The sequence below is a fragment of the Heptranchias perlo genome, chromosome 10, assembly GCF_035084215.1.
Source record: "Heptranchias perlo isolate sHepPer1 chromosome 10, sHepPer1.hap1, whole genome shotgun sequence".
Classification (NCBI taxonomy): Eukaryota; Metazoa; Chordata; class Chondrichthyes; order Hexanchiformes; family Hexanchidae; genus Heptranchias; species Heptranchias perlo.
The window spans coordinates 60,159,757-60,181,210 of NC_090334.1; the positions used below are offsets into that span (position 1 = coordinate 60,159,757).

Consider the following 21,454-nt stretch of genomic DNA (forward strand, 5'->3'; position numbering starts at 1 on the left):
GATTTAAAATGAAATAAAATGTCATTTTTACTTGTTATATGAATAACTTAATGTTCTTTCAATGAAATACAAATTGCTCCACTACTCCTGTAAATTGAACCCCTAATCATGACACACTATAGCTGAAGAAAATCTGTTTATGACAAATGCAATTTATTTTACTGCAGTTGGGCTGAAGGTTCTTTAAACCTACTGAAATGTGCTCTACTGTGCAGAACATAATTCAGACTATTCCAATATTCTTTTCTGAAAGTGTTCCAAAAACTAAAATGATTAATGTATGCACAATGCTTTTTTTTATTTAAAAAAAGGAAATTTTTATTTGCAGTTCTAATGGTGTTGCTGGAGTCAGGATTTCCCATTGGTTACTTATTAACATGCTAGAATTCAATATCCACAGTGGAAAAACTATCCTGGTGAGCAAGAAAAGTGAGCCCTTGAGAGGGCTTCATTACCCATTATAACAAATCACTGGCTGTTTATAGAAGCAAGTCATGACCAGGAGAATGGAGTCCAGGAAATGATGCAAACATTCTGAGATTCCTTTTACTAACTGGTAATTAAATTGCACTGTATTCAGTTTCTTAACTGCTAAAAATGATGTTGCTCATTTATCACAAGTCACTGTGGTCCTTCTGAGGCAGTAATCTCATCTGGCCGGAGACGTTTTGGAGCTGGTTCTTCAGTATTGTCTGGAAAAGATGAAAGTGAGATTGTATATTAATGACAGAACTTCTGAACTGTAGCCAAACTAGAAAACTTGCAGGAAAAAGAAGTTGATGTTAAAAAAAGGATTTTACTATTTGATGCTTTGATCCCTAACATTTACTATGTGTTTTCATATTCTGCCATTTTTCTATGCTGCAAATTAACACCCTTAAAATGTTTAAATCTGCTTTACTAGCATTCAGTTGGTAATTGTTGACAGTGCAACGTTGCCCTGATATTAGGCAAACTAAACTGAGCAGTCTTCAATGTAAAACAGACTCAATGGGGGTGATTTTAGGAGGCAATTGCGGGTGCGTTGGGGGCGGGGGGGCTCCGAAAATCGTGGAAATCCCGTTCGGGTTTGGAAGCCGGCTCCAACCCACCGACTTCCGAGTTTCCCAGGGACCCACCTGTGTGCGCGCAATTAAAGCCGGCAGGATGACAGTTAAAGAGCCAAATGTACCTCATTGAGGTACTTAAGGCACTTTACCTGTGACAGATTAAGTAGTTAGAAAGATTTTTAAACTTACCTGGGCAGCTTGCCCACCACTTCTGATTCAAGGGCCGGATCAGGGAACAAGAAATTAAATAAAAAACCATGGAAGGAAGTGAAAACACTAAATGAACCTACCTTTGCGCCCTACTCCAACGTCTCCCGCTCCGATGTCCCCCTCTTTCCACCCCCCCACCCCGTCTTCCAGTCTAGCGCCTGATCTTCCATTCTCTCCCCCCCCACCTCGTTCCAGCGTCGAATGACGTCTCGCTCTCTCTCTTTCTCGTTTCCCCACCCCACCCCACCCCACGTTGCAGCTCCTGACTGCAGCCAGCCTGTCAATCAGGCTGGCTGCCAGGTGCGAAACCTGGAGAGGACGTTAATCATCAGCAATCAACATTCGATCGCATCGGAAACGGTGAGTTCTGTTCGCGCGGGTCTGCCACGTGCACCCCCCCCCACCTCCCCGCTGCCAACTCACCACCATTGTAAAATCAAGCCCAACGTAACAAGTGAATAAATAGTCATCTGACTTCAGCAGCAATCAGTACTTACGGCATGAATGAGTGTTAACTGGCACAGTGATAGATGGCAGATTCTCTTCCATGTTTCTCCTAACAGTAACTTCCCAAACTTCACAAAGAGGTCAGCAAAGGGGTGCACTGTTCACCTAGTTTATAGTGGTTAGTTTGATGGAAGGGCAAGGTAACCAAGAATGGCTCATGGCACAGGGGGAATATGGGACTTAAGAACAGATAATTTGTGAAATAAAGTGGGGGGGAATAATCATTTCATTCAAACAAATTGGGTTATTATTTCCCAAAAGCAAAATCTCACTTTTTCAGAACCGGATATAGTTCAATAAAGTCAAAGATAAAAATGAAAAAACATTTTGATTTGCTTGTGACTGCAGTAACTTTAAAATGATGTTGCTAATTTATACCAATGTATAGTGTTGCACAAAAGCTTGTCATTATTAGCTACCTTTTGTTAATATGGATGAATTTTGTGAAAGGTTAGAGTTGCTCAACATTTTAGAAAATTGATCAATAAAATTATTCATATGAGGCATAGTTTAACAGAGCGCTTTTCTGTTGCTGGTATGAATGTCCGAGTTCAATTTTTAAGCCACAACCTATAATGCAATGGTAAATATGATCAGACTGAATGCCAGAAGCTGTAAAGATGATGATGAGTCATTATGAGAATAGATACTGCCACTTAAGTACTGACCTTCTTTTGCCAAGTGATTTCTGCACAGCACCTCAGCAGGGACCTTAAAACTTATACACATCATTTCCTTGTTTGGGGCCACATTCCGAACCAAATGGATAGAGCAATGTCCCTCTAAGGAGGTTCTTAGGAAATTTTCTGCTCTTCTCTGAATATCCTTGGCAGGTTCATCAGACTTGGAAAAACTATAGCAATGGACTGTGGGTAAAGCACCAACTGGGTTCTGCTCTTCCAGGAGTTGTCTGAAGGCATCCAAGAACTCGATAGCCAAACCAGGCAGATTCATAACTATGTGAATAGAGGTTCTGTTCTCCTCTGATGAAAGTACTTCAATTTGTTTTGCCAAATCATCTTTAACTGGCCCCAAAATAAAGTCCCTGCCATCCATATTGAACATCTGTACATTTTTGACTACTTTGTTCAGCTTGCAGTTGTGGACTAGCCACTTATATGACTCTGGGTTCAGATCATTTGCCATGACTCTGCAGTTTTTCTTCGCTGCTGGAACAGCGAAAGGACCAACACCAGCAAACACATCATACACTAGATCTCCAGATTTCAGGAGACCAACTATTCGACCGTGTTCTGTACTGAGCCGAGGATTCCAATAGACTTTGGAAAAATCAAATTCATATGTTACATTGTTCTCTTTGACCTATCAAGACACAAATTATACAATGTCTGTATTTCAAGAGCTGTTAACAGGTAAGCAATAAAGTTATTAACCTCGTGAAACTGAACTGTAAAAACAGCCCGCTTCACAATTCTCCCCAGAATGCAACTGATAAGCTTGTTTTGAAAATGAAATGACACTGGGTCCTTTTTTTAAAAAATCACCTACTTCCTCTTTAAAAATTACCATGGTGCAAAGCATTCCCAACAGGCTCAGCAACATATGTGTGCACCTCTTCCAGAGAGATGATATCATTTTAAGCACCTTTAGGAGTAGGAGTGAATGGATGTAAGAGCAGAATACTGCAATCTCAACTGCCTCTCACTAAATGTTCCCTGTTTCCTAGAGCTAACCCATGTAAGATACAAACAACAAACCAAATGTTACTTGCAAATGTGGTCTAAAACTTGAGTTTCAGGTAACCATTCTGTCCTGACTTAAAAGAGGTTATCTCTACTTCCCAGACAATTCAATTAGGGACATAGCTGTCCTTTTCAAATTCCCAACCACTCTAGTCCTCCTTCCTATATACATTGTGTAACATTTTATATAGTTCATCTATTTCAAATGAAAGATACTTAGTAGCCTAAATAAAACCCAACACAGGGACTCAGTTTTCTTCTTTAAGAAAGTGTTAAGTTTAATTTAGAATCACCTCACCAAATGCATGCATAAATATTATGTTTCACCTCCTGCATGTATAGAGCATCACACAGAAAACTCATTTCTTCCTGGAATGGGAGAATTTGGTATGATGGTGGATAATGTTACTTGAAGAGTAAGAACAAGGTCATTTTTTTGTCATCTCATTACCCTCCGTATATCATATTTTATTTTCCCAAATTATTGCCTTGGAGCCTAAGGAATATGACTTCTGTCTTTCTCTTTTAAAAAAAGACTTGCATTTATATAGCACCTCTCACAGCCTCAGCATGCCCCAAAGCGCTTTACAGCCAATGAAGTACTTTTGAAGTGTTGCACTGTTGTAATGTAGGAACCTTAGGCAAAGACAATGATGCATTTCATTGCAGTTTGATACCCAAAGTAACACTAATGGCAAAAGTATGATGATTATTACTATGGGTGTTTTTGTTTGCATTTGTATTTGTGATACTTCAACACATGCTAAAGACAACAACCTATATTGCTTATATACAAGACATTACATTTTACATACTTCCTCCTCCAAAAATAACACCTAACCCTGCTCCAGTTTCAATAAATCATCTTCAGAACTGGCTATCGCCCCTCTTCATAGACTCCTTAAGTGTGTTCGTTAAAAATTCTCTTATGGCTTTAAACTATTCAGCATTTTCATGATCATTATATATCCTTTTCCATCCTTGGTAGTCAATTGGAGTGTTCAAAAAATACCCAACGGATGGAAGTAAAATAGGTAGAACAGTCTTAAAGAAACTTAATTGGGGAACAAGGAAAATTGTTAAATTTGAAAATCATACCTTTGCTATCATATTGTCTTCCCCAGCCAGTACTTCCATCTGAAAATTACGGTAAGTGTTGTCAATAATATTGGTTTTATTAACCACTGAAGTTACTCCAGGATTCTTATCGATTATAACTTGGCCTAAGAAACAAAATTAGTGGCAATTTCTTTTTGACAATTTTTTTTTTAAAAGAATAATACATTAATGCAGAAAAAGGTTCAGTGCATTATATATTTTTTTGATTAGTCTGCATTTCTTTTTTCTAAAGCACAACAGCCCTGAGCTATAAGTCCTGTTACTTAGAAACTTAAACTTGAAAACTTAATTAACAGTAATAAATTTCATCCACATATTTGTAACAAATATTGGTATTTAGTCGACACATAATTTGTAGTATTAAATTTCTAAACATCAGACTGATTAGAGCTGGCAGTTAATAATCCAGTATCATTTGCCTTACTAAAAAAAGTATAACTTCTTTTCTCTCCCTTAAACAAAAATAAGTAACTTTTTACTTTAGAAGCAATGAAATTTAGATCCTACCAATCAAATACTTGTATGGAAGCTGATGGTCTCGAAGGTTCATGTGAGCAATATGGCCGACTCTGCTAAATCCAGAGGTTACATCCTGCCCTTCAGGCAAAACTGCCTTCAGAATCTCTTCGGGCTTGAAATGCTCATACGTCATTGTTAAATTGTACATGTGAATCTGAAGATCAACATTATATTCCTCTAAAACAGCCTTCTCAGCGGCGCCAAAAGATTCTGAACAAGATATTTTGCATGGGTCCAATAAAACAAGTCTATACATTTCATCTTCAGAGTCTTCAATCACACGCTTTAGTCCAGGTCTTTTTAGTGCTACATTTTTCAAAGATTTCATGACTTTATTTATTATGTCCTTTTTCATCTTAAGAGCTGGAAGAGCCACATTTTTCCTAAATAAGTCTCTGTTCAGCTCAGTTATGCCCCGTACTGCTGTAGGAGGTGTGTAAAGATTGATGTCCTCCTCAGGGTTATGAGCCGACTTCATGACCAGTTCAGTGACACTACCTCTGGAAATACAACGTCTGGGATAATATTCAGGTTGTATTGGAGAAATTTGAAGTTGCTGCCTGGTTGCCAATTTTTTAGCCGATGCACTTAGCACAGTATTTGCCCAAGTCTTGGTAAAGAAAACAAGAATCCTAAGATGAGAAAAGATTGAACACCAATCAGTTACAAGGTAACAATTGCAGTAATGATCCAGGTCTGGGCAGCATTGCCAATGAGTTCCATAAAAAAAATCTCTGGATCATTTGTCACCACTACAACATGAGTTCACAGTAAATGTAGACTTAGTTGATCTTCTATACTTACTACCACCAAGCTAAACACAATGAGATATACTGATGAAAATTAACTTTTCCATGGTGAAGTCTCATATTTATGAAATTGATTCTCTAAAAGAGAGCCTAGATGGAATGCATTTAGGGTTTCCACTCACACCTGAACATGCCTCAGTTATGTGGTTTATGCGGTAACTGGGATTTGCCCTTATGGAGCCCTAGTAAAATTGAAGTCAATGGGAATCAGGGGGAAAACTCTCCAGTGGCTGGAGTCATACCCAGCACAAAGGAAGATGGTAGTGGTTGTTGGAGGCCAATCATCTCATCCCCAGGACATTGCTGCAGGAGTTCCTCAGGGCAGTGTCCTAGGCCCAACCATCTTCAGCTGCTTCATCAATGACCTTCCCTCCATCATAAGGTCAGAAATGGGGATGTTCGCTGATGACTGCACAGTGTTCAGTTCCATTCACAACCCCTCAAATAATGAAGCAGTCCGTGCCCGCATGCAGCAAGGCCTGGACAACATCCAGGCTTGGGCTCATAAGTGGCAAGTAACATTCGTGCCAGATAAGTGCCAGGCAATGACCACCTCCAACAAGAGAGAGTCTAACCACCTCCCCTTGACATTCAGCGGCATTACCATCGCCGAATCCCCCACCATCAACATCTTGGGGGTAACCATTGACCAGAAACTTAACTGGACCAGCCACATAAATACTGTGGCTACAAGGGCAGGTCAGAGGCTGGGTATTCTGCGGTGAGTGACTCACCTCCTGACTCCCCAAAGCCTTTCTACCATCTACAAGGCACAAGTCAAGAGTGTGATGGAATACTCTCCACTTGCCTGGATGAGTGCAGCTCCAACAGCACTCAAGAACCTCGACATCAGCCAGGACAAAGCAGCCCGCTTGATTGGCACCCCATCCACCACCCTAAACATTCACTCCCTTCACCACTGGCGCACTGTGGCTGCAGTGTGTACCATCCACAGGATGCTCTGCAGCAACTCGCCAAGGCTTCTTCAACAGCATCCTCCAAACCCGCGACCTCTACCACCTCGATGGACAAGGGCAGCAGGCACATGGGAACACCACCACCTGCACGTTCCCCTCCAAGTCACACACCATCCCGACTTGGAAATATATCGCCTTTCCTTCATCATCGCTGGGTCAAAATCCTGGAACTCCCTTCCTAACAGCACTGTGGGAGAACCTTCACCGCACGGACTGCAGCAGTTCAAGAAGGCGGCTCACCACCACCTTCTCAAGGGCAATTAGGGATGGGCAATAAATGCTGGCCTCGCCAGTGACCCTCACATCCCATGAACGAATAAAAAAAATGCTCCATTCGCTAGCACAGAAGTTGGCATTTCAGACCAATGATCCAACATGCGCAAACCAGAAAATTTTAGCATCAACTAGATTCTACACTTCCAAGTTAGTGCACAATGCTGTTCTGGACCATCGCCTAAAGTACATAATCTAAATAAAGTTGATTGTGATTTAAATGCTAAGAATCTGATAGATAAAAATTAAGCCAAGGGTTATCTCTAACACTTGTAATGATCCAGCAAAAAGTGAAAAAAGTCCTTGATACAATTATCTGTTTGGCAAGACTCAAAAGAGACCAGACAAGAGGGGAAAAAGGACACCATCCAAATTGTGAAGAAATGCTTCATTTAAACTCACCTGTTGCGCAGATATAATCTCTTGAACAGACAAGCCTCGTCAAATCCAGCTATAACTGGATTTGTTTGACCTATAAATATAATTATTTCCAATATCAAAATCTTTGCTTCGTTTCCATATTTTAAGATTTTTGTGCTTCACTTTCTATTACCTTCCAGCTGCCATTTAAGTGATCAAGAGGGGCTGGTAGCTTACCTGTCCACAATGCTCAGCTAAAAACACTAAGAAACTGTATGAAGTGCATACAGTACTTTATACAGTATCTTATAGGGCACTATTAGATGAACATTTATTAGCAAATATGTATTCACCAAGGTGAGGAATATTAGCATCCATATTTGAACACTTTTCCAAATTAGGCACTCAGTGGCAGCACTAAGTACTCCATGGTCAGATAAAGCACAGCAAGCTGCAAAGTAAAGTTCCCTCTACTCACACTAATGGCCGAGCCCGAATTCAGAAGAGCATTCTAATGCTTTTAATGTAGCAATTCCGTGTCCCACTCCAGCCACCCTTCTGGCTTCTCTGAGTCGTGTTGCTAGTTCGGTGTCAAATTAAGCATGGCTTTATGCTGTGGGCTCACATCTGGCAGAAACTGACCAAATTAATTTCAGATAGCATCCTTGCAGCTAGCATAAAGGGTGGACTTTTCCACATATGTGGACAATATTGCCCCATGGCAGGATGAAGTGAAAGTGAAGCAGGGCAAGTCAAACCATCTCTGGGGTGGAACATCTCCCTTCCACGTGGAACTCTGACTAGATGGCCCGAATGGCCTGTTTCAGTGCTGTCACCGTCCGTGTGATTTACGCTCCTGTCAATCTTCCCCTCCATACCTCGTGCCGTAAACTGGAGACATTCCCGTCCCGACATCAGGGAGTCAGTCCAGCGCCAGGTCCCGAACCTGGACGGCGGGCGACACCCCTTGCCCCTAATGAGGGGCACGTTGCTAGGAGATGCTTCTCTCCCACCCCCCCCCCACACACACACACACACACACACACTCACCTCATACCGACTTCCAGCAGGAACACGAGCTGTGCGATCGTCATCAAAAAGCGCGCAGAAAACGTCGCGTCAGCGAAGATTGTGGTCACGTCAGGTCGTCACGAGCGCGGAAGAGAGCTGGTGGCGGCGGGGTGGAGCCGGTGTCGTGTGTCGCAGCTGGAGTCTCCCGGGAGAATGGAGACCCATCGGAGTGACAGTGAGCGGGACGGAGAGTCACGGTTAATCCCGGCAGATGTGAGTGCATTTAGTATGAAATCATTCATTCATTCATTGATCGATTGTTGTATCGAGTATGTGGAAAGACCTGAAGTAAAGTGTCCGATGTACGTTGGGGATCTGTGGGCAAACCTTACTTCACTTTCTTGTCGGTGTAGTTATTTTTCTGTTAAACGACAGAAACGGATACGAAATTGGCTAAGGGTCAGGAAACGGAGAGTAGTGGTGAACGGTTGTTTTTCGGACTGGAGGGAGGTGTACAGTGATGTTCCCCAGGGCTCGGTGCTGGAAGGGTAGTGAACAGTGAGGAGGATGGTGGATGGTGATAGACTTCAAGAGGATATGAACAGGCTGGTGACATAGGCAGACATGTGGCAGATGCAAATTTAATGCAGAAAAATGCGAGGTAATGCATTTTGGTAGGAAAAATGAGTGAGGAGAGGTGATATAAACTGAAGGGCACAATTCTAAAAGGGGTAAAGGAACATAGAGATCTGGGGGTTTATGTACACATTGTTGAAGGTGTCAGGGCAGGTTGAGAAAGTGGTTTAAAAAGCATATGGGATCCTGGGCTTTTATAAATAGAGGCATAGAGTACAAAAGTAAGGAAGCATGATGAATCTTTATAAAAGACTGGTTTGGCCACAGCTGGAGTATTGTGCCCAGTTCTGGGCACCGCATTTTAGGAAAGATGTGAAGGTGACCTGAGGAAAAACTTTTTTACACAGCGAGTGGTTAGGATCGGGAATGCACTGCCCGAGGGGGTGGTGGAGGCAGATTCAATCATGGCCTTCAAAAAGAAACTGGATAAATACTTGAAAGGAAATCATTTGCAGGGATTGGGGATAGGGCACGGGAGTGGGACTAGTTGGATTGCTCTTGCATAGGCGGTGCGGACTCGATGGGCTGAATGACCTCCTTTCGTGCTGAAACCATTCTGATTCTATAATTCTAGGTGAGGTAAGGTTGGTGATAAGATAAAGTGGTGATATGTTGATGGGGTTAGATGCAGTAGGGAGGGTGGAAGCTCATTTGGTGCATAATCACCAGCATGGACCTGTTGGGCCGAATGGCCTGTTTCCGTGTTGTAGATTCTATGTGATGTGGGTGACTGGGTGCTAAGTCTGTTTGGTGAAATTTGTTGTTGAGATTGGAAGCCACCTCTTTAATGAAGGGGATGAAAAGAGAGCTGGAAAGGGATGAGAAGGAATGTCGGACAGATTAGAAAAAAAACTGTGCAAGACATGGGTGGTGAACCTTATGACTTGGTGTAGTGAATTGTGGGGAAGCTCCTGGAATCTGTCACCAGGGATAGAATGCCTGAGCATTTGAATAAGTAATTGCTGATTAAAGAGAGTCAGCATAATTTTGTGAAGGTTCAGGTTTGACTAATCTAGTTGAATTTTTTGAGGAAGTCACTAACCTGGTGGATAGGGGAGTGTCTATTGATGTCTATATGGACTTCCAAAAGACATTTGATAAGATTCTGCACGACAGATTCTTAGCAAAAGTAAAAATGCATGGAATTGTAAGTAGGGTTGCCAATTGGCTATTGGAAGCATCATGTGATGTCTGATCATGTTGGGTCCCCTGTAGTTTTGTATCTTTGCTTGTGGTTTTGCACCACCAGCAGCTGCTGAGATATTGAGGTTACTTGTGAGCAGGCGAGGAAAGGAAACGGGAAAACACAGGTGGGGGAGTGATTCACAGATGTGAAAGCAGAGATGGGAGGAGCTTTGATTCCAGCAGTAACTAATAGTAACTCAGTGAAATTGCAAGGATAAGTAATAGTAATACTGGTAACACTCAGGTTCTCCTCATCACCAACAGTAATACAACTGGTGGTAATGGGTGTAATGCCCTGATATCCTACCTGTAGCTAGTAGTAATCCAATAACCTGCTGATATTTTATGTAAAAGCTTCTACAAGTATATGAAAAGGAAGAGGGTAAAAGTTGATGGATGTCTTTGTGAATGGAAATCCGTTACCAGTGGCGTGCCATAGGGCTCAGTGTTGGGTCCTTTGCTGTTTGTGGTATATATTAATGATTTTGACTTGAATGTAGGGGGCACAAAAATTGGCCGTGTAGTTGATGGTGAAGATGATAGCTGTAGATTTCAAGAAGATATCAATGGGTTGGTGGAGTGGGCAGAAAAGTGGCAAATGGAGTTCAGCCCAGAGAAGTGTGAGGTAATGCATTTAGGGAGGGCAAACAGTAAAAGGGAATACGCAGTAAACAGGAATATATTGAGAGGGGTAGAGGAAGTGAGAACATAAGAACTAGGAGCAGGAGTAGGCCAATCGGCCCCTCGAGCCTGCTCCGCCATTCAATAAGATCATGGCTGATCTGATCCTAACCTCAAATTTAAATTCACGTCCAATTTCCTGCCCGCTCCCCGTAACCCCTAATTCCCTTTACTTCTAGGAAACTGTCTATTTCTGTTTTAAATTTATTTAATGATGTAGCTTCCACAGCTTCCTGGGGCAGCAAATTCCACAGACCTACTACCCTCTGAGTGAAGAAGTTTCTCCTCATCTCAGTTTTGAAAGAGCAGCCCCTTATTCTAAGATTATGCCCCCTCGTTCTAGTTTCACCCATCCTTGGGAACATCCTTATCGCATCCACCCGATCAAGCCCCTTCACAATCTTATATGTTTCAATAAGATCGCCCCTCATTCTTCTGAACTCCAATGAGTAGAGTCCCAATCTACTCAGCCTCTCCTCATATGTCCGCCCCCTCATCCCCGGGATTAACCGAGTGAACCTTCTTTGTACTGCCTCGAGAGCAAGTATGTCTTTTCTTAAGTATGGACACCAAAACTGTATGCAGTATTTCAGGTGCGGTCTCACCAATACCTTATATAACTGCAGCAATACCTCCCTGTTTTTATATTCTATCCCCCTAGCAATAAAAGCCAACATTCCGTTGGCCTTCTTGATCACCTGCTGCACCTGCATACTAACTTTTTGATTTTCTTGCACTAGGACCCCCAGATCCCTTTGTACTGCAGTACTTTCCAGTTTCTCGCCATTAAGATAATAACTTACTCTCTGATTTTTCCTGCCAAAGTGCATAACCTCACATTTTCCAATATTGTATTGCATCTGCCAAATCTCCGCCCACTCACCCAGCCTGTCTATATCCCCTTGTAGGTTTTTTATGTCCTCCTCACTCTCTACTTTCACTCCCATCTTTGTATCATCTGCAAACTTTGATATGTTACACTCGGTCCCCTCCTCCAAATCGTTAATATAGATTGTAAAGAGTTGGGGTCCCAGCACCGACCCCTGTGGAACACCACTGGCTACTGGTTGCCAGTCTGAGAATGAACCATTTATCCCAACTCTCTGCTTCCTGTTAGATAACCAATCCTCCACCCATGCCAGAATATTACCCCCAATCCAGTGATTCTTTATCTTGAGCAATAATCTTTTATGTGGCACCTTGTTGAATGCCTTCTGGAAGTCTAAATACACTACGTCCACTGGTTCCCCTTTATCCACCCTGTACGTTATGTCCTCAAAGAACTCAAGCAAATTTGTCAGACATGACTTCCCCTTCGGAAAGCCATGCTGACTTTGTCCTATTAAATTATGTTTATCCAAATGTTCTGCTACTGTCTCCTTAATAATAGACTCCAAAATTTTACCCACCACAGATGTTAGGCTAACTGGTCTATAATTTCCAGCCTTCTGCCTACTACCCTTTTTAAATAAGGGTGTTACATTAGCAGTTTTCCAATCTGCCGGGATCTTTGCCGAGTCTAGAGAATGTTGGAAAATTGTTACCAAAGCATCCACATTCCCTACTGCCATTTCCCTCAAGACCCTAGGATGTAAGCCATCAGGTCCAGGGGATTTATCCACCTTGAGTCCCATTAATTTACTGAGTACCAATTCCTTAGTGATTTTAATCGTATTTAGCTCCTCACCCCCCCCCCCCCCCCCCCAGAGCCCCCTGTTTGTCCTGTGTTGGAATATTCTTAGTGTCCTCTACCGTAAAGACTGAAACAAAATATTTGTTCAGCATTTTTGCCATTTCCATGTTTCCCACCATTAATTTCCCAGTCTCATCCTCTAAGGGACCTATGTTTGCCTTAGCCACCCTTTTTCTTTTTATATAACTATAGAAACTCTTGCTGTCTGTTTTTATATTTTTTGCTAATTTATTTTCATAATCTATCTTCCCTTTCTTAATCAATCCTTTAGTTACTTTTTGCTGTCTTTTGAAGACTTCCCAATCTTCTATCCTCCCACTAAGTTTGGCTACCTTATATGTCCTTGTTTTTAGTCGGATACTATCCTTAATTTCTTTACTTCGCCATGGATGGCTGTCATTTCTTTTACACCCTATTTTCCTCAGTGGAATATATTTGTTTTGAAAGTTGTAAAATAACTCCTTAAATGAACACCACTGCTCATGTACCGTCTTACCCTTTAATCTATTTTCCCAGTCCACTTTAATCAATTCCGCTCTCATACCATCATAGTCTCCTTTATTCAAGCTCAGTACGCTTGTTTGAGAACCAACCTTCTCACCCTCTAATTGGATATGGAATGTAACCATGTTATGGTCACTCATTCCCAGGGGATCCTTAACTAGGACATTATTAATTAATCCTGACTCATTACACAGGACCAGGTCCAAGGTTGCTTGCCCCCTTGTAGGATCAGTTACATACTGCTCAAGAAATCCATCCCTAATACACTCAATAAACTCTTCCTCAAGGCTGCCCTGCCCAATTTGATTTGTCCAGTTAATATGATAGTTAAAATCCCCCATAATTATAGCTGTTCCCTTATTACATGCCCTGACTATTTCCTGATTAATACTTCTTCCAGCAGAGTTGCAACTATTAGGAGGCCTATATACTATGCCCACTAGTTTTTCCCCCTTATTATTCCTTATCTCTACCCAAACTGTTTCATTATCCTGATCCTTTGTCCCAATATCATTTCTCTGTATTACAGTGATTCCTCCCTTTATTAACATAGCCACCCCACCTCCCCTTCCTTCCTGCCTGTCCTTCCTGATTGTTAAATACCCTGGCATATTTAATTCCCAGTCGTTGTCACCCTGCAGCAATGTTTCTGTAATGGCCACAAGATCATACCCATACGTAGACCTTGGAGTGCATGTGCACAGGTCTTTGAAGGTGGCAGTACAGGTAGATAAGGTTGTGAAGAAGGCATATGGAATGCTCTCTGTTATTAGCCGAGGTATAGAATACAAAAGGGATGTAATGAGGGAACTGTATAAAATGCTGGTGAGGCCACAGCTGGAGTATTGTACGCAGTTCTGGTCACCACAATACAGGAAGGACATAATTGCTCTGGAGAGAATGCAGAGAAGATTTTCAAGAATGTTGCCAGGGCTTGAAAATTGCAGCTATGAGGAGAGATTGGATTGGCTGGAGTTGTTTTCCTTGGAGCAGAGGAGGCTGAGGGGTGACTTGATTGAGGTGTACAAAATTATGAGGGGCCCAGATAGAGTAGACAGGAAGTACCTGTTTCCCCTAGTGGAGTGTTCAAGAACTCGAGGACATAGATTTAAGCTGATTGGCGGAAGGATTAGAGGGGACATAAGGAAAAACTTTTTTCCCATAGAGTGGTGGGTGTATGGAATTTGCTGTCCGAATTGGTGGTAGAGGCAAGGACCCTCAACTCTTTTTTAAAAAAGTATTTGAACCTGCACCTAAAGTGCTGTAAGCTGCAGGGCTACGGACCGGGTGCTGGAAAGTGGGATTAGAATGGGCACCTGGTTGTTCTTCGAGCCAGCGCGGACACGAATGGCCCCTTTCTGTGCTGTATCTTTTCTTTGGTTCTAAGAGGGTAGCTAAAGGATATACTTGCATTGGTCCCTTTTAAAGGACGAGACTGGGGAAATAATAATGGAAAACAAGGAAATGGCAGAGGAATTGAATAGATATTTTGTATCTGTCTTCACAGTAGAAGACACCAATAATAGTAGATAATCAAGGGGCAAAGGGGAAGGAGGAATTAAAAACAATCACGATCACTAGAGAAAAAGTATTAGGCAAACTAATGGGTCTAAAGGCTGACGAGTCTCCTGGCCCTGATGGCTTGCATCCAAGGGTCTTAAAGGAAGTGGCTACAGAGAAAGTGGATGCATTGGTTGTAATCTTCCAGAATTCACTAGATTCTGGAAAGGTCCCAGCGGATTGGAAAACTGTAAACATAACACCCCTATTCAAGAAGGGAGTGAAACAGAAAGCAGGTAACTATAGACCAGTTAGCCTAACATCTGTCATTGGGAAATTGCTAGAATCCATAATTAAGGAAGTAGTAGCAGGCCATTTGGAGACTCACAATACAGTAAAGGAGAGTCAACATGGTTTTATGAAGGGGATATCACATCTGATACATTTACTAGACTTCTTTGAGGAAGTAACGGGCAGGGTGGATAAAGGGGAACCAATGAATGCAGTATATTTGGATTTCCAAAAGGCATTCGATAAGGTGCCACAGAAAAGATTACTGCACAAGATAAGAGCTCATGGTGTTGGGGGTAACATACTGGCATGGATAGAGGATTGGCTAACTAACAGAAAACAAAGAGTCGGGATAAAAGGGTCATTTTCAAAATGGCAATCTGTAACTAGTGGGGTGCTTCAGGGACTAGTGCTGGGGCCTCAACTATTTACAATATGTATCGATGACTTGGATGAAGGAACAAAATGTCTTGTGGCCAAATTTGCTGACGATACAAAGATAGGTGGAAAAGCAAGTTGCAAGGAGGACACAGTGTCTGCAAAGGGATATTGACCGGTTAAGCGAATGGGCAAAAATTTGGCAGATGGAATATAATGTGGGAAAATGTGAAGTCATCACTTTGAGAGGAAAAATAAAAAAGCAAAATATTATTTAAATGGAGAAATGCTACAAAATGCTGCAGTACAGAGGGATCTGGGTGTCCTCGTACATGAAATGCAAAAAGTCAACATACAGATGCAGCAAGTAATCTGGAAGGCAAATGGAATATTAGCCTTTTATTTCTAGGGGGGTGGAGTATAAAAGCAGGGAAGTCATGCTACAACTGTACAGGGTGCTGGTGGGACCACACCTGGAGTACTGCGTACAGTTCTGGTGCCCTTATTTCAGGAAGGACATACTTGCATTGGAGGCAGTTCAGAGAAGGTTCACTAGGTGATTCTGAGTATGGAAGGGTTGTCGTATGAGGAAAGATTGAACAGGTTGGGTCTATACTCATTGGAGTTTAGAAGAATGAGAGGAGATCTTATTGAAACATATAAGATTCTGAGGGGACTCGATAGGGTAGATGCTGAGAGGATGTTACCCCTCATGGGGGAAATTTAAAACTAGGGGGCATAGTCTCAGAATAAGGGGTCACCCATTTAAGATGGAAAAGAGTAGGAATTTCTTCCCCCAGAGGGTCATGAATCTTTGGAATTCTTTGCCCCAAAAAGCTGTGGCAGTTGAGTCATTGAATACATTCAAGGCTGAGTTAGGCAAATTTTTGATTCACAAAGGAGTCAAAGGAAATGGGGAAAAGGCAGGAAAGTGGAGTTGAGGTAAAAATCAGTTCATTCATGATCTCATTAAATGGCAGAGCAGGCTCGAAGGGCCAATTGGCCTACTCCTACTCCTATCTCTTATGGTCTATTTACTCTGTAACTAAAACCAGAATTCCCTGCATTGCACAAGGTGCAGTCAGGCTCCCAAGTCGGTCATTTTTAATTGGTCCAATCTCTCTCCCTTTCTCCTTGGATTCTGGTGTGGACTTAGGTTCTGTGTGAAGATGACATCTCTGAACTGGGAGCCGCAGTCAGTCTATCTGTACTTGGACTACACACGTCAAAACTGGCCAGCACAGACCAACCTGAACCAAACTAAGAGATTGCACAAAGGGCAGCGATGTTTGGAGCACTTCTCACAGGGCACGTCGTCCTAAAGTCAGCTCAGTACCATCATTTCTAAACCACTCCTTGGGCTAGGACTCATTAAAGGAGAGCTTTCATAGAATTACAGAAATTACAGCACAGGAAGAGGCCGTTTGGCTCCTGATGTCAGTGCCGGCACTCTAGTAACCCCATTTCTCCCCCAGCCAGATCCTTTTATAGTCCTCCTTTTCAAATACTTATCCCATTCCCTTTTGAATGATGATCTGGTTTGTGCCTCAATAGCCACTTGTAGTGAAGCATCCCATGGTCTAATAGCCCACAGTGCAAAAACCTCCCTTCTCCCTTCCCCCTTGGTTCTTCCAGTGAGAATCCTCAGTCTCTGCACCCTTGTTTCCCATTTGTCCACTAGTGGAAACAATCTTTCACTGATTACCCACAGTAAAGTCCCCAGGTTTCATGCACCCCATTACTGACTGCTGTCACTCACTACATTACTGCTACTACTCCTGGCTCTGCAGAATATGTTGGTCCCACGCCCACCCCATTCCTCAGTTTGCCTCTCTTTTTCTCCCTCCCAGTCTCTTGCTCTCGCCCCGATTCCCATTCCCTAATCTCCCTTTCTTCCCATCGTTCCTCAGTCTCCCTCCTGAGCCCACATCCCCTGGCACCATTTCCCCTCAACCCCTCCCCCTCGCTCCTCCCACTTAACATGCATTCTTCAGACTCTCCTGAACCCCCTCATTCCCCAACCCAGATCCACTAATAGCTGCGCCCAGGAGGCCTATGCCCCATTCTGGGAGACTCCTGGGCAATCCTAATTGGAGGTAACTTTGTTGCATGGACTGGGAGGTAGGAGACGGAGAGTAGGGATAAAGGGAATTCTAATTGGGATGTGGGAAGTGGTGTTCTCCAGGAATCTGTACTGTGGCCTCAGCTTTTCACCATATATATGAATGATTTAGAAGAAAGAATAAATAGAGTGTCATATATCTAAGTTTGCAGATGACACTTAAGTTGGGAGGCACAGTAAATTGTGTAGATGGGAGCAGGAAGTTATGGAGGGACCTAGACAGATTGTGAATAGGTAAAACTGTGTTAAAATAGAGTTCCATGTGGGAGTGTGAGGTCATCCACTTTGGATCCGAGAAAGACAAATCGGTATATTAATGGTGAGAGAGACTAGGAACTGTGGAACGTACTTGATAAACCTGTGTGAACATACTTTTAATTTAAAATGCAACTGTAACATTTTCAAATCCTTTCTGTAGAAAAATGGTCAAAAAAATCCTGAATTATGATGGTATTGGGCACTAAGTATTTGAGATAACTAGGCACAGGGGCTTTTTTGTTGCACTCTTTACCTTCCATAATATAGTACTCGCTGAACATTCTCATAATCTCACCTTTCATCATGAATCTGCAGCTGGGTTTATCATCAATCTAGGCACATCAGGAAAGGGTGGAAATTGCATCCGGCTGTGTGGAGATCAGGCATTAGGTTGGAGTGATGCATTGGGTAGGACATGAAATGATTAGTTAAGAAATGGATTGTGGAGCTTATTTTCTCTAGCCTCTACTGAATATTTAAATTTCTATTTTCCCCTCGTGAATACATAAGACACCAGAGTTCAAAGCTATGTCACAAAGCTCGAATCCTAAAGGAGATTTGGAAACTTCAGCCAGTTGAGAGACCAGTTACAGCTCTATGCTGTGTCTGTATATAACTCTTAGAAATAAACATTGAACTGTCATTGGCATATTAAATATGAAAAATCTTGGTGCTTTGGTAGAGATGGATCTGCAGCTAGGAATAGGCATCCTCTTTGTTACATTTGTTGAACTCTCAAATTGGAGGAAATAGTACTCAATATATTTATAACTGGGCTGATAACACTGACACCAAACATAGAGCTGACATGCTCCTGTGGAGTACCCTTGGTACATCAGCTTCAGCTCTGGTGTATGTACCATTCTAGGTAGAACAGTAGCTGGAGACTGTATTGGAACCCTGGGATTAATTCTTTGGGGAAAAATAAGACAATAGTCTCAATCATCATTGGAAATGGTGCTTTTAAAAATGATTAACTACTATTGTTTAGAGAAATGCAGTGTACTAAATTTATTAAAATAATGGTGACATGCAGCTCCTATCCTTAATGTAACTTCACAAAGATTTAACTCGACTTCTTTTCCTCTTCCCATGTATATTTGATTAGAAGTTAAGAATTTATTTTGTAGTACTATTAGTTTACCATTCTGTCCACAACAGTTCAACTGTGATAATCATGTGGTTGCAGACAAAATAATAAAATAATGATGTATTTAAAGTAAACTTCAAAATACTGCATCAAACTCTGGATACTTAACCAAAAACAAGTGCAGTATGTTACAAGTTAGAGTTTTCCTGTACATCTGTAAGCTTGTGTTATATGGAAAGGATGATGAGGATAGATCATTATGCCCATCAATGCTCATCTTAGATGGTGTGACTTTGTGCAACACCCTCCCCAATTGTGAGTTAACTCATTTGCTGATAACTCATGGGGAAGGCAAATTGTGATCAGTTTCAGGACAACCACTAGGAAATTCTTCCCTAACTCCATAAGGCAATCCAGCAAGCTCCAGGAGAACAAATCAAAATAACTTGCATTTATACAGTGCCTTTAATGTAGTAAGATGCCCCAAGGCGCTTCATAGGTGTGTTATCAAACTAAATTTGATACCAAGCCACATTATTAGCACTATTAGGACAGGTGACGATAAGCTTGGTCAAAGAGGTAGGTTTTAAGAACAGTCTTAAAGGAGGCGAGAGAGGCAGAGAGGTTTAGGGCGGGAATTCCAGAGCTTAGGGCCTAGGCAGCTGAAGGCACAGCCGACAATACTGGAGTGAATGAAAATTGGGGATGCGCAAGAGGCCAGAATTGGAGGAGCACAGAAATGTCAGAGGGTTTGGGTAGGTCTGGAGGAGGTTGCAGGGATAGGGTGGGGCGAGGCCATGGATGAATGAGGATTTTAAATTTGAGGCGTTGCCGGACTGGGAGCCAATGTAGGTCAGCAAGCACAGGGGTGACGGGTGAACAGGACTTGGTGCAAGTTAGGATATGGTCAACAGAGCTTAATGTGTTACCCATAGTGGTTCATTGGGTAAATTTAACTAATCCACACATCCCATTGTGATCATCCCAAATGAACTTAATCAAGTCCCTTCTTAAAGGACTAACGTATACACAGTTGCCACATCCGATTCAATTCATGGGGCACTGGCACCAGTACTGGGGAAAGTGGGAGCTGTACCGTTGGGATGGGCTTCATGACCAAGATGTAGAATCAGTTTGGGTAGAGATAAGAAATAGTAAAGGCAAGTAGTCACTTGGGGGAGTAGTTTATAGGCCCCCTACCTGTAACCACATTGTAGGACAAGGGTATACAGGAACAAATAATGGGGGCTAGTGAGAAAGGAACAGCGATTAATCATGGGTGATTTTAATCTACATATAGATTGGAAGAATCTGATTGGCAAAGGTAGCCTGGAAGATGATTCATAGTGCTTTCGGGACAGTTTCTTAGAGCAGCACATTCTAGAGCCCAACCAGACAGCAGGCTATTCTAGATCTGTAATGAGACAGAATTAATTAATGACCTCATTGTAAAAGAGCCTCCAGGTAACAGTGATCACAATATGATTGAATTTCACATTCAATTTGAGGGAGAGAAGCGTAAGTCTAAGACTAGTGTTTTAAACTTAAATAAGGGCAATTATGAGGGCATGAAGACAGCTGGCTAAAGTGAACTGGGAAATTAGGTTACGGGATAGATCAGTCGAAATGCAGTGGCAGACATTTAATGAGATATTTCATAACACTCAGCAAAGATATCTCCAGTGAGAGAGAGACTCTAGGAGAAGGATGTACCATCCGTGGCTAACTAAGGAAGTTAAAGATAGTATCAAATTGAAAGAAAAAGCATACAATTCCGCGAAGATTAGTGGCGGGTCAGAAGATTGGATAGAATATAAAAAACAGCAAAGGATGACTAAAAGAATAATGAGGGAGAAATTAAAGTACGAGAGAAAGCTAGCTAGAAATATAAAAACAGAAAGTAAGAGTTCTCTAGATTCAGGAGCGGTCTCTCTGGATTGGAAAATTGCACATGTCATTCTGCTTTTTAAGAAAGGAGAGAGAGGGAAACCAGGGAATTATACACCAGTTAGCCGAACACCTGTTGTGGGGAAAATGCTGGAGTCCATAATTAAGGATAGGGTGACTGAACACCTCGAGAATTTTCAGTTAATCAGAGAGAGCCAGCATGGATTTGTGAAAGGTAGGTCGTGCCTGACAAACCTGATTGAATTTTTTGAAGAGGTGACTAAAGTAGTGGACAGGGGAATGTCAATGGATGTTATTTATATGGACTTCCAGAAGGCATTTGAGAAGGTCCCACATAAGAAACTGTTAGCTAAGATAGAAGCCCGTGGAATCGAGGGAAAAGTACGGACTTGGTTAGGAAGTTGGCTGAGCGAAAGGCGACAGAGAGTAGGGATAATGGGAAGGTACTCACATTGGCAGGATGTGACTAGTGGAGACCCGCAGGGATCTGTCTTGGGGCCTCAATTATTCACAATATTTATTAACGACTTAGATGAAGGCATAGAAAGTCTCATATCTAAGTTTGCCGATGACACAAAGATTGGTGGCATTGTAAGCAGTGGAGATGAAAACATAAAATTACAAAGCGATATTGATAGATTAGGTGAATGGGCAAAACTGTGGCAAATAGA

At 42.1% G+C, this 21,454-nt stretch overlaps 2 protein-coding genes across 4 annotated transcripts in view; one reads left to right on the forward strand and one right to left on the reverse strand.

Annotated features, from left to right (window-relative positions):
• Positions 1–291: 291 nt before the first annotated feature.
• Positions 292–8,636, reverse strand: trmt5 (tRNA methyltransferase 5). Of its 2 annotated transcripts, none has more exons than XM_067991902.1 (5): positions 8,577–8,636; positions 5,096–5,739; positions 4,568–4,692; positions 2,435–3,089; positions 292–692 (listed from the first exon to the last, which is right to left on the reverse strand). In XM_067991902.1, exons 1-5 carry the CDS (start codon positions 8,618–8,620, stop codon positions 622–624), a joined length of 1,539 nt encoding a protein of 512 aa, XP_067848003.1. In that variant the 5' UTR covers positions 8,621–8,636; the 3' UTR covers positions 292–621. The 2 variants fall into 2 exon arrangements, with proteins under 2 accessions (XP_067848003.1, XP_067848004.1); XM_067991903.1 differs by lacking the exon at positions 8,577–8,636 and adding an exon at positions 8,405–8,529.
• Positions 8,637–8,669: 33 nt separating this feature from the next.
• The window catches only part of slc38a6 (solute carrier family 38 member 6), a 64,088-nt gene continuing 51,303 nt past the window's right edge, over positions 8,670–21,454 (forward strand). The window contains exon 1 of one of the 2 annotated variants that reach the window (XM_067991905.1): positions 8,670–8,810. In XM_067991905.1, the coding sequence (XP_067848006.1) occupies positions 8,751–8,810 (60 nt within the window). In that variant the 5' untranslated portion in view covers positions 8,670–8,750. The remainder of the gene's footprint in view (positions 8,811–21,454) is intronic. The other variant, XM_067991904.1, reaches the window with a different exon arrangement.